The sequence below is a fragment of the Phyllobates terribilis genome, unplaced genomic scaffold (genome assembly GCF_046119375.1).
Source record: "Phyllobates terribilis strain yellow unplaced genomic scaffold, ASM4611937v1 Scaffold_2__4_contigs__length_985480577, whole genome shotgun sequence".
NCBI classification, from domain to species: domain Eukaryota; kingdom Metazoa; phylum Chordata; class Amphibia; order Anura; family Dendrobatidae; genus Phyllobates; species Phyllobates terribilis.
Window position 1 is genome coordinate 103,437,866 of NW_027362762.1, and position 17,239 is coordinate 103,455,104.

The 17,239-nt window shown below is 45.7% G+C and overlaps 1 protein-coding gene across 4 annotated transcripts in view; it reads right to left on the reverse strand.

Annotated features, from left to right (window-relative positions):
• ATP8A2 (ATPase phospholipid transporting 8A2) overlaps positions 1-17,239 on the reverse strand; it is a 999,149-nt gene that overhangs the window by 778,353 nt on the left and 203,557 nt on the right. For 3 of the 4 annotated variants that reach the window (XM_073662455.1, XM_073662456.1, XM_073662454.1), the window contains 2 exons: positions 12,732-12,831; positions 9,578-9,676 (listed from right to left, as the gene is read on the reverse strand). In XM_073662455.1, coding sequence (XP_073518556.1) covers positions 9,578-9,676; positions 12,732-12,831 — 199 coding nt within the window. Of the gene's footprint in view, positions 1-9,577; positions 9,677-12,731; positions 12,832-17,239 lie in introns of those variants that run through there. The other variant, XM_073662457.1, reaches the window with a different exon arrangement.

Consider the following 17,239-nt stretch of genomic DNA (forward strand, 5'->3'; position numbering starts at 1 on the left):
ACTCCAGGTGCCAGGATGCCCCATTTATCCACAATTACTGACAGCAAAAACAGCAAACTGTGCAGTTCATTGCTGGAGGCTGTGCTGACACACGACTGAGAACACCTAACATGTGGTTATTAGGAAAGAACAATGGTGGATTCGTGCAGGAAAGCACAACAGACAGATATTGTCATTGATTAATCGTCTACTAGACAATGCATTCATGGAGGCTGCACCTGCACCTTGCAAGAGGAGTCGTCTCATCCAGGGGCAGAAACAGACAGTAGAGGGCCCCTCTGCAAGAGCAGTATATTGGCCCTCTGCAGTCCAATAATATGTCTGTGACAGAGGTTGCATGCTGCATTGGAAGTGACAATTGGCCGCTGTACCTCTTGGGCCCCTGTGCAGCTGCACAGGTTGCACTAAAGGTATGTCCACCTATGGTCTCATCACAGAGACTCATTTCTGCTCTTGACTCCCTAGACCAGTGGTGGCGAACCTATGGTACGGGTGGCAGAGGGGCACTAAGAGCCCTCTCTGTAGACATGCGCACCGTCGCCCCAGCACTCCAGCATCCAGGGGCATCCGGACCCGTATGAGAGGGTGGCCTGCAGATGCCAATTTCACCCGAGGATGCACATTGCAGGTAAAATGTATTGCAGTGCAGAGCCCCGCCAGGTCACTGCGCTGCAATACACATCACCGGACGATCAGAGGCCAGCAGTTGACGTCTGCATGTCAGTGGCGCATGGCAGTGACGTCATGTGCTGCCAGGGTCGGCTCCAGGTTTTTGTGGGCCCCGGGCGAAAGAGTCTAAGTGGGCCCCTTTAACACATACCACAATTCATGATGCACAGATACCACAGAGAAATATATATATAGTACAATGCAAGATTTCACTTCTTACATTACATGAGCGATATCTATTGTAAATTCCACAATAGCTCAAAAACCGGCGAATCGCTCCATACAGAATACTGGCCCCCATATAAGGCTCCATACGGAATACTGGCCCCCATATAACGCTCCATACAGAATACTGGCCCCCATATAAGGCCCCATACGGAATACTGGTCCCCATATAAGGCTCCATACGGAATACTGGTCCCCATATAAGGCTCCATACGGAATACTGGCCCCCATATAACGCTCCATACAGAATACTGGCCCCCATATAAGGCCCCATACGGAATACTGGTCCCCATATAAGGCTCCATACAGAATACTGGCCCCCATATAACGCTACATACAGGATACTGGCTCCCATATAACGCTCCATACAGGATACTGGCCCCCATATAACGCTCCATACAGGATACTGGCCCCCATATAACGCTCCATTCAGGCTGTGCCCCCACATAATGCCTCATGCAGGCTGTTCCCCCCACATAATGCCTCATGCAGGCTGTTCCCCCCACATAATGCCCCACACAGGTTGTTCCCCCCACATAATGCACCCACTCAGGCTGTTCCCCCCATATAATGCACCATGCAGGCTGTTGCCCCCATATAATGCCCCATGTAGGATGTCACCCCCCTTATAATACCCCATGCAGGATGTCACACCCCCCTCCCTTATGATACCCCATGAAGGATGTCACCCCCCCCCCCTTATAATGCCCCATGCAGGATGTCACACCACCCCCCTCCCTAATAATGCCCCATGCAGGATGTCACACACCCCCCACCTCCCATATAATGCCCCATGAAGGATGTGACACACCCCTCCCTTATAATGCCCCATGCAGGATGTCACCCCCCTCCCTCGCTTATAATGCCCCACGCAGGATGTCACACACCCTCCCCCCCATATAATGTCCCATGCAGGATGTCACACCCGCCCCTCGCTTATAATGCCCCATGCAGGATGTCACACCACCCCCTCCTTTATAATGCCCCATACAGGATGTCACCTCTCCCCCCCATATAATGCCCCATGCAGGATGTCACACCTCCCTCTCGCTTATAATGCCCCATGCAGGATGTCACCCCCCTTATAATGCCCCATGAAGGATGTCACACACCCCCCTCCCTTATAATGCCCAATGCGGGATGTCACCACCCCCCCATATAATGCCCCATGCAGGATGTCACACACCCCCCCTCCCTTATAATGCCCCATGCAGGCTGTTCCCCCCATATAATGCCCCATGCAGGATGTCACACCCCCACCTCCCTTATAATGCCCCATGAAGGATGTCACACACCCCCCTCCCTTATAATGCCCCATGCAGGCTGTCACACCCCCTCCCTTATAATGCCCCATGAAGGAAGTCACACACCCCCCTCCCTTATAATGCCCCATGAAGGATGTCACACACCCCCCTCCATTATAATGCCCCATGCAGGATGTCACACCCCCACCTCCCTTATAATGCCCCATGCAGGATGTCACCCCCCCTCCCTTATAATGCCCCATGCAGGCTGTTCCCCCCCCATATAATGCCCCATGCAGGATGTCACACCCCCACCTCCCTTATAATGCCCCATGAAGGATGTCACACCCCCCCTCCCTTATAATGCCCCATGCAGGATGTCACACCCCCCTCCCTTATAATGCCCCATGAAGGATGTCACACACCCCCTCCCTTATAATGCCCCATGAAGGATGTCACCCCCCCTCCCTTATAATGCCCCATGCAGGCTGTTCCCCCCAATATAATGCCCCATGCAGGATGTCACACCCCCACCTCCCTTATAATGCCCCATGCAGGATGTCACCCCCCTCCTTTATAATGCCCCATGAAGGCTGTTCCCCCCAATATAATGCCCCATGCAGGATGTCACACCCCCACCTCCCTTATAATGCCCCATGCAGGATGTCACCCCCCTCCCTTATAATGCCCCATGCAGGCTGTTCCCCCAATATAATGCCCCATGCAGGATGTCACACCTCCACCTCCCTTATAATGCCCCATGCAGGATGTCACACCCCCGTCCCTTATAATGTCCCATGCAGGATGTCACCCCCCATATAATGCCCCATGCAGGATGTCACTTCCCCCACATATAATGCCCCATGCAGGATGTCACCCCCCCCATATAATGCCCCATGCAGGATGTCAGCCCCCCCTCTCTTATAATGCCCCATGCAGGATGTCACCCCCCCCTTTATAATGCCCCATGCAGGATGTCACCCCCCCCCCTTATAATGCCCCATGCAGGATGTCACCCCCCCCCTTATAATGCCCCATGCCTCCATACAAAAAAAAAAATACTCACCTCACTTCTCACCTGCTGCCGCTGCTCCAGACCCCTCACCCGCGCCGGCGTCTTCCCGCTCTGCGCTGTGATGGCTCAGGAGAGAGCGCGGTGTAGAGACGTCACCGCGCCCTCTGACCTGAGACGTCACAGTGCAGCAGCGGAAGAGACCGGAGCTGCTGCGGAGGCACGGGGAGAGGTAAGTATTGTGATGGCTGCCGGGGCCCTGAGCAAACGGGGGAAAGCGGGCGATGACATCGGCACCGCACCGCTCACGGGTCCCATAGCGCGGCGGGGTGCCCGACGGCGTGTGGGCCCCCCCCGCCTGCTCAGGGCCCCGGCACTTGCCCGGGTGCGCCGGGTGCTGACGCTGGCCCTGTGTGCTGCCCATACCGGCACACAGAAATCAGCTGCCGGCTCCTACGCCGGCTACACAAGAGGACGCCGTGCAGTGTGGGAATGAAGAAAGGTGAGTAGAATTATTTGTTTCTTTTTTCTGTGCTGGAGAAAAACAGAAGGGGACCAGGATGGGGGGCATTATACCAGAATGAGGATATTATACTAAAATGGGGGACATTATACCAGGACGGGGGAAATTATACCAGAATGAGGATATTATACTAAGATGGGGAACATTATACCAGGACGGGGGACATTATACCAGAATGAGGATATTATACTAAGATTGGGGACATTATACCAGAATGAGGATATTATACTAAAATGGGGGACATTATACCAGGACGGGGGACATTATACCAGAATGAGGATATTATACTAAGATGAAGGTCATTATGCCAGGACGGGGGACATTATACCAGGATGAGGATATTATACTAGGATGGGGGACATTATACCAGGACGGGGGACATTATACCAGGATGAGGATATTATACTAGGATTGGGGACATTATACCAGGATGGAGGACATTATACCAGGATGGGGGAGATTATAACAGAATGAGTATATTATTTCAGGATGGGGGACATTATACCAGAATGGGGGACAGTATATCAGAATGGGGGACAGTATACTAAGATTGGGGGCATTATACCAGGATGGGGGAGATTATAACAGCATGAGGATATTATACCAGGATGGGGGACATTATACCAGGATGGAGGACATTGTACCAGGATGAGGATATTATACTAGGATGGGGGACATTGTACCAGAATGGATACATTATACCAGGATGGGGAACATTATATCAGAATGGGGGACATTATACTAGGATGGGGAACATTGTACCAGAATGAAGACATTATACCAGGATGGAGACATTATACCAGGATGAGGGACATTATATCAGGATGAGGATATTATACCAAGATGAGGGAAAAAACCTCAGTATTCAGGTTAGATTGCCGTGTTGGCCCCTTGCGATAAGTGTGGGTTTTGGGTTGCAGTTTGGGTACTCGGTCCTTAAGAGGTTCACCATCACTGCCAAGACATTTGGCCCATTAGGCATTTACTGTGCAGCGACCACTGCAGGAAAAATCTAGCAATATGAGTTAATTAGAGCAACCTATTGCAGAATAGTGGAATGGTACTCTTGCTCGCAGAGGTGGTCCTGAGGGGGGATAACCTATATGATGTTCATATAGTCTAATAGATATCACTGTCTAATCCATAGGCAAATTCTATCCTTCGCTTCTTTATGAAAAACAGAAAAGATCAAGTCAGTGATCGATCAATCGGGACAATTTCAGATTAAAAACAAGTTGGCAGGTTGCACTCACTACAGATTACAATCCCACTACTTCCCCAAGATTTCCCAGCTTCATGTAAGAGTTAGGGCTCATTTACATGACTATTTTTCAAAGCATGCGAGCTAAGATATGGGGCCATGTCAGAGTTTTATCTGATTCTTGGAGAAAATGCACACATTACAATAATGGGTTCCCTGATTGAAATAAGCGAATCACTCAAAATTCATTTCGGGCAGATTTGCTCAGTTTGGTAGGCAGATTCACTATGGACCGAATAAAATTTAGTCCAAAATGAAAGTGTCCAGATTGCTGTACAATGACATTTATTATGCTCTAAAAGGTCTTTACAGATCCAAAGCGTAATAAATGGTGGGAAGGATAGGGGATAAAAAAACAAACAAAAACAAAACATTATCCTCACCTGTCCTAGGCCTTCACTTGACTATTTACGGCTCAGCTTTTAGATACTCTGCGTGGGTCTCTTCTGTTCTTCCAATACTGAGCCATGTGGGCCTAAGCAATAGAACAACCAAAGGCCCACGAGGAGGACTATGTAAGAGGTGGAGGAGGGGAAATAAGGAGTCAAGGGAGGGTGGGCTTAGGACAGGTGAGTGCAACGTTTTTACTTCTAAAGATTCCAGCAAAATGTCGGACTGCTGGCCAAATCGAATCCCAGAACTGTCAGATTTTATATTTTTGGAAAATTTGTAGCTAACTTGATTTGTTACTACAGTACACACCAAAAGTTTGGACACACCTTCTCATTTAAAGATTTTTCTGTATTTTCATGACTATGAAAATTGTACATTCACACTGAAGGCATCAAAACTATGAATTAACACATGTGGAATTATATACTTAACAAAAAAGTGTGAAACAACTGAAAATATGTCTCATATTCTAGGTTCTTCAAAGTAGCCACCTTTTGCTTTGATGACTGCTTTGCACACTCTTGGCATTCTCTTGATGAGCTTCAAGTGGTAGTCACCGGAAATGGTCTTCCAACAATCTTGAAGGAGTTCCCAGAGATGCTTAGCACTTGTTGGCCCTTTTGCCTTCACTCTGCGGTCCAGCTCACCCCAAACCATCTCGATTGGGTTCAGGTCTGGTGACTGTGGAGGCCAGGTCATCTGGCGTAGCACCCCATCACTCTCCTTCTTGGTCAAATAGCCCTTACACAGCCTGGAGGTGTGTTTGGGGTCATTGTCCTGTTGAAAAATAAATGATGGTCCATCTAAACGCAAACCGGATGGAATAGCATGCCGCTGCAAGATGCTGTGGTAGCCATGCTGGTTCAGTATGCCTTCAATTTTGAATAAATCCCCAACAGTGTCACCAGCAAAGCAACCCCACACCATCACACCTCCTCCTCCATGCTTCACGGTGGGAACCAGGCATGTAGAGTCCATCCGTTCACCTTTTCTGCGTCACACAAAGACACGGTGGTTGGAACCAAAGATCTCAAATTTGGACTCATCAGACCAAAGCACAGATTTCCACTGGTCTAATGTCCATTCCTTGTGTTCTTTAGCCCAAACAAGTCTCTTCTGCTTGTTGCCTATCCTTAGCAGTGGTTTCCTAGCAGCTATTTTACCATGAAGGCCTGCTGCATAAAGTCTCCTCTTAACAGTTGTTGTAGAGATGTGTCTGCTGCTAGAACTCTGTGTGGCATTGACCTGGTCTCAAATCTGAGCTGCTGTTAACCTGCGATTTCTGAGGCTGGTGACTCGGATAAACTTATCCTCAGAAGCAGAGGTGACTCTTGGTCTTCCTTTCCTGGGGTGGTCCTCATGTGGGCCAGTTTCTTTGTAGCGATTGAAGCTCATCAAGAGAATGCCAAGAGTGTGCAAAGCAGTCATCAAAGCAAAAGGTGGCTACTTTGAAGAACCTAGAATATAAGACATATTTTCAGTTCTTTCACACTTTTTTGTTAAGTATATAATTCCACATGTGTTAATTCATAGTTTTGATGCCTTCAGTGTGAATGTACAATTTTCAAAGTCATGAAAATACAGAAAAATCTTTAAATGAGAAGGTGTGTCCAAACTTTTGGTCTGTACTGTAGATATGGGAGAATCGACTCATAGGACTTTGGTCTATCGGCCAGGTCAGTAGTCTGCGACTGCTGGATGGGAATTTTCTTACCGCCCGGCATTCCCAGCTCTTCCTTTGATTAGCCGGGCTGGCGTGACATCATCACTACAGAGTAACGCGCACACGATGTTGCACCAGCCTGGCTAATTGTAACATCCCTGGCGGCGTGATTGCATAGTGCACCACCTCCCACTATGCAAGACCGCAATCTTACCTGTCAGTCCATGCTGCACTCTTTGCTCCAGTACCTGCTCTGTCCATGTCTCTTGTCTGATTGCTTAGGGCGTCGGTGCGGCTTTCTGCTTGTTTCTTATAGCTACTGTGTGAACAGTCCTAATGTGTCCCCAGCCTATTGCTGTGAGTCACTGGATACTTAAACCCCCTCCACCCAGTGGGAGGTGCCTGAGCAACACTTTCTTACAGTCTGTGTTCTGTGCAACTGTTAGTTGTGAAGTCCTGTCCTGACTCTGTTTCCGCCACCCTGGGGGCCGAGTACCCAGGGACACTACCTGTATCTCTGACTTCTAGTCTGTTTCCGCCACCCTGGGGGCTGAGTTCCCAGGCTCGTTCCTGTATATTATTCCCGGTTCAGTTCCTGTCTGAACAGTGTCCTAGCCCGTTACTTGTTTGTCTCTATGTCCGAATCTTCCCTTTTCCTGCAGTGTCTGAACCTGCACCTAACTCCAACTTGTTGTCTCTGTACTTCTGTTTGTGAGTTTTGTGTCCACTCGCTACTTCATTGTCTGTACCTTGTGTGTATCTGGTTCTGCTTGTCCCCTTTCCCTTCCTCTGTATCTACCTCCTGTGTTCTAACCATTTTCCTGTATTTTCCAGTCTGTTCTATGTGAACAGAGCCCAGTCTTGTCTGCCTTCACTTTCTGCTCCGTTCTGTTCTGCTTGTTCACCGCTCTGGCCGTTCCGCTCTGCTCCGCTTGGTTACCGCACCTGCGGTTCTATTCTGCTCTGCTTGTTCACCACTCTGGCGGTTCTGCTCTGCTCCGCTTATTTACTGCACCTGCGGTTTTGCTCTGCTCTGCTTGTTCACCGAGCTTGCGGTTTTGCTCCGCTCTACTTGTTCTCCGCACCTGCGGTTTTGCTCTGCTCTGCTTGTCTACCGCGTCTGCGGGTTTTCCTCTGCTCAGCTTGTCTACCGCATCTGCGGGTTTTGCTCTGCTCAGCTTGTCTACCGAATCTGCGGGTTTAGCTCTGCTTAGCTTGTCTACCGCATCTGCGGGTTTTGCTCTGCTCAGCTTGTCTACCGCATCTGCGGGTTTTGCTCTGCTCAGCTTGTCTACCGCATCTGCGGGTTTTGCTCTGCTCTGCTCATCTACCGCACCTGCGGCTCCGTTCCTGTGTCCCAGTCTGTACAGGTCCCTATCCTGCCTGCGTTTCTACCTGCCAGTACCCGCCTCTCTGCATGTCAGTCGTGCCTGCCTGTGCCCACCTGTCTGCACGCCAGCCACGCCTGCCAGTGCCGACCTGTCTGCATACCAGCTGTGCCTGTCAATATCCACCTGTCTGCATACCAGCCGTGTTTGCCAGTACCCACCTGTCTACATGCCAGTCTAACCTACCTGTTCCTGCATTCCTCGGTGTGGGTCAACAGCTGTGACCGGGGTCTGACCAGGAGTAGCACCTGGTCCCTCTGCTCAGTTCCTCCTTGGTTCACGGAGTCGACTGAGCCGCCGTGCAACCTTGGTCGGATCGGGTTGATACTTAGTTACGCCCCTCCAGGCACTCCTCGGTTCATAGTACAGTGGGATCACTAATCACACTCACGCCAATCAGTCCGGGCGCGAGCGTAACACTAATCAATAGAAGAGCCAGTGGTAAGAAGGTCCAGGGACCTCAGATTACTGGACCGGAGTCCGGCAAATCGATTCTCCCATATCTATTCATTATGAACAAACCCAACACAGGTGCCATCCATGCTGCATGTACAAATTACAGACAGTATAAGGCTATGTTCACATGAGCATATAATAAAACTTCAAATTTTTGACAATTTTTCATCTGTATTGTCTTCTGTATTCCATCCATATAGTCTATTTTTATACATCAGTAGTTTACAAGAGCAAATACAGTTTCCTATGTTAATAATGACAATGTATCCAGAATCAAATGCAATAAAGATGATCCGTATGGGATACAATTTTTTTGGCGAACCCATAGACTTCAATAGGCGAAAAATACATCCGAAAAGAAAATTGCACGTTGCTACTTTTTTCACACGGACATTCGATCATACGGTCATATAAACATCCCAACTCAATAACATTGGTCGTGTGAGGTGTCATTTTTTTAATGTGATCAGCACATTCTTGTGAATATACCTTAGGACAGTACAGATAAGAACATACCCAGCCACCGCAACTTGTGGATTGTTTCCAGGTAGAAAAAATTTTGAAAAAAAAAAAGCACAAAAAAAATATTTAAAAATGCTACAAATTTCTTTGATTTCACAGATTAAAATACATTTAAGCTCCAATTTAAAGAATATGCCATCACTTTCTACTTCACAGTGAAAACAATAATAAAAGATCAACTAAAAACACGATGCAAAATCTGCAGGGTGGATAAAACTCACATAGTCCTCTATGATTTCTTTGATGCCAGCTACAGTCAGGATGAAAATTAAGGGCACCAAGGTGGTGTATCTTCCTGTTGGAGACACATCAGGGATTTGCTGTATAATTAAAAAAATAAAAATTAAAATTAATAACAGCTTAATTATAATACCTGTCATATGTATGAATAGAGGCAGTAAAAATACTTCCATTATCAGTGACGTTTTGTAGAGCAAAAAATTGCAGAGTGCAGTCGTCTCATCAGACTTGAGGACAAGACAATGCGGATCTAGTCTTACCCATGTAAGTCAACGGGTCCACGCAAATTACTGACTGCACACATTGTTATCCGTGTGCTGCCTGTGATTAACATGGTAATGAATAGGAGGATACATACGTGAAAATCATTGATGAAGCAATGACTGACATATGGACCAAACACTGATGAAACTCTGGGCCAAAACCCAGAAAAAAAATCGGTCCATGTTTTTACTGACGAGAAAAATTACAGACATCTGAATGAGGCCTTAAAAGGAAAAGGACATAGAAAGGCAGTTCTTCTACTACTTGCGGGCCCTATTTCTATCATTGTCTCAAAAAATATTTTTTTTCTTTTTAGAAAAACATTGCCGATTTTGGTGCAGTTTTTTTGGGGTATGCGCACTTGTTAAGTATTTGGTGCACCATTTCTGCATCTTGCCAAAAAAAACAGTGGCAAAAACATGCATTTTTGTTTCGTTTTTTTTGCAGATTTTTTCACATTCTTTAGTATGGGTGAAACTTGCAGCAAAAACATTGAAAGAATCGACATGCTGCAGATTTAAATCTGCACCAATTCTGCAAGGAAAAAAATAAGCAACGTGTGCACGAGACTTCGGGATTCAGCGGCTTCTTTCCCGCTCTGCTCTGTTGACGGGGCTTGACTGCTGAAGACAAGCTGATTGACCGCTGCATAACTGCAGGGAGGTGGTTGTCAGTCAGCCTGGTGTTAGCAGTCACGCCCTGTCGACAGAGCAGTTGGGAAGAGGAAGAGCTGCTCTGTTGACATTGAGCAGCTGAATCGCCGGCAGGAGCAGTTAGTGACCGACTGTAGTGGTGTCAGGTAGAGCATTCATGTAGTTAGCAACTACTTGGCTGTTACTTTTTAAACCCCTAGTAAAAAAAAAAAGCTATGGATAAACCCTTTAAATTGGTTCTTCGGTACTATAGAAGTTAGCACTAGTTCACACATTAATTTTTTTTTACTAAGTTTCACAAATGAGTTTCAGCCGAGTTTTAACACTTTTTCTCATGCGTGAAAAAAAAAGTTTGTCCACCTTCTCCTATCTAACAGTCTGTGAAAATCGGATAAAAAGAGAACACAGCAGCCTCCTATATATATATGCAAACACAGGAAAGATGAGATCTAAACTACATTGCGGCTCAATAAAATGTACTTACAAAAAATGAAGGCTCTAAACTCATAAATTGGCCAATTCATGTATGCCCATCAACCACGGCAAGGTGACCTCCTTCTGATGAGTCCCTATCCTCATGCCACTCTTGGGCTATAAGCCTACAATTTTAAATGGGCAGCTAGGAACCAGAACTGATCAGAAGTACCCTTGGGCTGATGAAAATCAGACCGCAGTGGGAGGACATCTGAGTGCAGTCCGATTTTTTCATGGACGCATAGACTTGTATTGACAATTTTGATCCTGATAAAAATCGGGCATGTCTCTGCAATTTTGTGAGGGCCACTCAGTCCATGAAAAATGGATATGTGATTTTGGGAATGACCCTATTCCCTATTACAGGTACGAGTACTATTCGTGAAAAACAGGGAGAGTACTCGCATGCAAAAAATGTGTGAATGAGGCCTTAACTTTAATGGAAAAAAAGTCATATTTTCAACTCATGGACTGGTGCTGCTCCTGAGCATTCATACTATGTGTTCTAGACTCAATATCCAGCAGAGAGCGTCAAGTGACCACTGCAGTCAATCAGTGAATGCTGACTGCTTGAAACCTTCATATTCCATCTAGACACAGTACGGAGTGCAAAAAAGCCACTTGGAGGTGAGTTTAGGCTTTTCCGTCTTCTTAGGCTACTTTCACTCAATAAGTATTTGGTGCAGATTTTCTGCACCAAGAGCTAAATTAAGTTACTTGTGTTTTTATCACATTTTTCAGGTGTCATTTTTGTCTTTTTTTGGTATGTCATGTTTTATATAAAAATAATTTGATTTGGATACATGCTTTTACGTTCCTTTGATTAAACTTTATTGATACAGTCGTGTAAGGATTACATGCGTTTTTGGTTCATTTCCTCTACAGAAACGCACTAAAAACATTACCTGCGGCTTTTCCTCATCTTATTCAAGTCTATGGGGAAAATCTGCACAGAAAAAAAACTCCGCGGACCCGCAAGAGAAAATGTTACGGATTTAAAAAACGCACCGCAGGTCAGTTTACGCAGGGGGGGGGGGGGAGAAGCACAGTCAGCATGAGATTTCTACAAATCCCATCCATTCTGCTGGAGCTGAAAGAAGCTGCATTGAGGACTTAAAAAATCTGCATCGAATGTCATTCCACATCCCTGTAGGGTTACAAAATTGATCTCTATTTAAATAAGTTGGAATAACAAGCAGCTTGAGGGGAAGTAAGGGGATGTGCACAGCTCTTAATTCCGACGGTGGAGCCAAGCTTTTCCTAGGCGAAACCGATTCAAGAAAAACACAGCTTTGCTTGTTTTTTTTGTCTTTTCCCTATACTTCATGTTACTTCTTTTCACCACTTCATGGTTTCCACACTGTTATGCAGTTAAAGAAGTAACAAAAGACTGAACATGTGCACAACAATGTCGTTTTTACATTTTTTGCGGTGCTTTTTCAGGGGGATTCCACCTGAAAAAGACATCACATGCACATACCTTATCCAAGTTTTCCTTGTATGTAGCAATATACATTTAGGACGTTCCTTTAATAGCATATTTAAAGCCATAGCTCACAAATAGATATTGCATGTTCATCTGCAATGTTGGCATGACTAGAGAGAAGCAGATTGTCGAACATCACTGACACTGGACAATGCAAATTTGCATGTGACAGAGGAAAGATATGGGACTAACCTCCCATACAAATGTGTTTATATCTCCCACAATCAGCTCATTTGCAAGTCAAATAGAATATTTTACCTGTAATAAGGCAATGAAGAGGAAGAAAGCGTTGGCAGCTCTCCTGATCTGTTCATAGAGGAATCGAGGTAGGAACGTTAACACACTGTACTTGGCTGTGCTGCAGGGACAAAAGCAATAGTTAAGATTACTGTTTGTAATAAAAAGATGTGTGAGAATATACAGTGGATATAAAAAGTCTACACGCCCCTGCTAAAGGGTAAGATTTTTGTAGTGTAAAATAATCATACCAAGAAGAATCATTTCAGAACTTTTTCCACCTTTAATGTCACCCCTCCATTGAGAAACAAACTGAAATCATTTGTTATTTTTTCAGGGTAGGAGGAATGAAAATAACAAAACTAAAATAATGTGGTTGTATAAGTTTGAACACCCTCTCATAATAGGCTAAATCTGAACACAACCACATCCCCAATCACATTTAAACTCATGTTAAATAGTAGTCAGTACACAGCTGTCATCATTTACAGCGATTCTGACTAATACCATATAAAGTTTAGCTGTTGTAGTAGGATTTTCCTGACATTTTCTTAAATTTAAAGCAAAATCATGCCCTGTAAACAGCTTACAAAACAGCAAAGGGATCTCATTGTTGAAAGTTCTCAGTCAGGAGAAGGGTACAAAAAAAAATTCCAAAGCATTAGATCTACCATGGATTACTGTGAAGATGATCATCAAGAAGTGGCTTACATTTGGCACAACAGTGACATTACCTAGAACTATATAATGGGAAAGCAGCGGCATTATATTGTGTTAGAAGTCAAAATACACGAATACATAGGAAATATTGAATCTAGACTGATTTGTCACTTAATGAAATATACTTACAAAATGAAGGGTTTTAGCGCATAATTTCGGACCATGCATCCCTCCCACTTATTCCTTCTACTTATTCACAGGTGGTTTTAACTAGCTTTACCAGCCCATACATTGTAGGTATAAAGCCTAAGCAGAGACATATTGTCCATACAGGCTTACAGCCCAAGAGTGACATATCCAGTGGTAGCGTAGTTACCCATCATACGGAGGTTACCTAGTCGTGGTTGATGGGCACACATGAATTGGCCAAATTATGCGCTAAAAACCTTCATTTTGAAAGTATATTTCATTAAGTGACAAATCAGTCTAGATTCAATATTTCCTATGTATTAGTGTATTTTGACTTCTAACACAATATAATGCCGCTGCTTTCCCATTATATGGTATTTGCAGCTTTTTGCAGCAGGTATGTGTTCACACCAATAGAATTGCGGGTCAGTTTTCTACTTTAAGTACCTAGAACTAGACATCACTCAAAAATTGGTGACAGAACAGCAAGAAAATTGGTCCGGGAAGCTAACAAGAGGCTTACAGCAACATTAAAGGAGCTGCATGAATTTCTGTTAAGTACTGGTTGTGTACTGCATGTGACAACAACCTCCCATATTCTTCATATGTCTGGTTTGTGCAGTAGGGTGGTAAGACGGAAGTCTTTTCTTTATGAGAAATACATCCATGCCCAGCTGTGACGCTTGTAAACGTCACTTCTCATGGACAAGCCATGAGGCAGGGGAGTCAAGAGGTCCGGGGTCAAATACTACGAGAATTTGTCATAAACAGAGTGGCAAGACTAAGGAGTAAACAGGTCACAGTCCGAGGTCAGAATTCCGGGGAGGTAGAGGATCGAGACAAAGGGGCTAGGTAAACGGATGATCAAAGGCTTTTTTCATTAAAATTGGTCGTAGTATAATGATTTTATAACCTTTTATGTACTTATATCCTACCTGCTCATTTTCAGTCATAGGGACGTGATTCTGCTATTCAGTCAGGGGCTGGCGCAGCATTCAGTTACTGCTGTCGCCACCCACATATTTGAGTATTGCTCCAGGCAAGTACTGATATTACTGGGGCGCTTGCGCATTTCTACATGTCCGGCCGCTGGTCCCACGCCTGCGCAGTGAGGCTGTGCGATTACCAGCCTCACTGCGCACACGCGGGGAACAGAGGGTCATAGTGCATGCGCAGTGAAGCTGTAAGCTACACAGCCTCACTGCGCACGCGCGGGGACATAGCGTGTGCACAGTGAAGCTGGTAATCACTCAGCCTCACTGCGCAGGCACTGGACCAGCGGCCGGACATGTGGAAATACGCAAGCACCCCAATAATATCAGCGCTTGCAGGGAGCAATACTCAAATACGTGGGGGGGCACCAGCAGTGGCTGAATGTAGCGCCGCCCCTGACTGAATAGTAGAATCACACCCCTATGACTTAAAATGAGCAGGTAGGATATAAGTACATAAAAGGTTATAAAATCATTATACTACCACCAATTTTAATGAAAAAAGCTTGTTAGTGATGCACATTGCATCACTATCAAAGCAGTGGGGGCAGTGTAGATAGTAGCTAGGACATGACAGGTTATCTTTAATTCTCCTCTTCCACCAGGGTTGGTTAATATGCTTTCTATTATATTGAGGTGTATGTATAATTTGGACATCTATACCTACAGTTTATTTTCTATTCTCATTTACTTGTATTAAACCTTCATCACCAGCTGTAATTTATGATTTCAATACATTGACATTTATTAACCAATGGAGGCCTGGATTTGTAGTCACCCCCAAAATGAAAGTGGAAAAACACACTACAGGCTGATCCAACTTTGATGTAATGTCCTTAAAACAAGACAAAATGAGGCTCAGTATTGTGTGTGGCCTCCACGTGCCTGTATGACCTCCCTACAACGCCTGGGCATGCTCCTGATGAGGTTGCGGATGGTCTCCTGTGGGATCTCCTCCCAGACCAGGACTAAAGCATCCGCCAACTCCTGGACAGTCTGTGGTGAATGTGGTGCAGTCTGTGGTTGGTGGATGGAGCGAGACATGACGTCCCAGATGTGTTCAATCGGATTCAGGTCTGGGGAACGGGAGGGCCAGTCCATAGCTTCAATGCCTTCATCTTGCAGGAACTGCTGACACACTCCAGCCACATGAGGTCTGGCATTGTCCAGCATTAGGAGGAACCTAGGGCCAACCGCACCAGCATATGGTCTCACAAGGGGTCTGAGGATCTCATGTCGGTACCTAATGGCAGTCAGGCTACCTCTGGCTAGCACAAGGAGGGCTGTGCGGCCCTCCAAAGAAATGCCACCCCACACCATTACTGACCCACTGCCAAACCGGTCATGCTGAAGGATGTTGCAGGCAGCAGATCACTCTGTCACGTCTGTCACATGTGCTCAGTGTGAACCTGCTTTCATCTGTGAAGAGGACAGGGCGCCAGTGGCAACTTTGCCAATCCTGGTATTCTGTGGCAAATGCAAAGCATCTTGCACAGTGTTGGGCTGTGAGCACAACCCCCATCTGTGGACGTCGGGCCCTCATACCACCCTCATGGAGTCGGTTTCTAACCGTTTGTGCAGACACATGCACATTTGTGGCCTGCTGGAGGTCATTTTGCAGTGCTCTGGCAGCGCTCCTCCTGTTCCTCCTTGCACAAAGAAGGAGGTAGCGGTCCAGCTGCTGGGTTGTTGCCCTCCTACGGCCCCCTCCACGTCTCCTGGTGTACTTGCCAGTCTCCTGGTAGCGCCTCCAGCCTCTGGACACTACGCTGACAGACACAGCAAACCTTCTTGCCACAGCTCGCATTGATGTGTCATCCTGGATGAGCTGCACTACCTGAGCAACTTCTGTGGGTTGTAGAGTCCGTCTCATGCTATCACAACCAACATTCAAAAGTGACCAAAACATCAGCCAGAAAGCATTGGTACTGAGATGTGGTCTGTGGTCCCCACCTGCAGAACCACTCCTTTATTGAGTGTGTCTTGATAATTGCCAATAATTTCCATCTATTGTCTATTCCATTTGCACAACAGCATGTGAAATTGATTGTCAATCAGTGTTGCTTCCTATGTGGACAGTTTGATTTCACAGAAGTTTGATTTACTTGGAGTTATATTCTGTTGTTTAAGTTTTCCCTTTATTTTTTTGAGCAGTGTATGTATATGTGTGTACAGTCATGGCCAAAAGTATTGAGAATGAGACAAATAGTAATTTTTCCAAAGTTTACTGCTTCATTTTTTGTAATGGCAATTTGCATATACTCCTGAATGTCAAAGAGTGATCAGCTTAACAGCAATTACTGTACTTGCAAAGTCAATATTTGCCCAGAAAATGAACTTTAACCCCCAAAACACATTTCAACATCATTGCAGTCCTGCCTTAAAAGGAGCAGCTAACATCGTTTTAGTGATTGATCCATTAACACAGGTGTGGGTGTTGATGAGGACAGGGCTGGCGATCAATCAGTCATGATTAAGTAAGAATGACATCACTGGACACTTTAAAAGGAGGCTGGTTCTTGGTATCATTGTTTCTCTTCAGTTAACCATGGTTATCTCTAAAGAAACACGTGCAGCCATCATTGCACTGCACAAAAATGGCCTAACAGGGAAGAGTATCGCAGCTACAAAGATTGCACCCCAGTCAACAATCTATCGCATCATCAAGAACTTCAAGGAGAGAGCTTC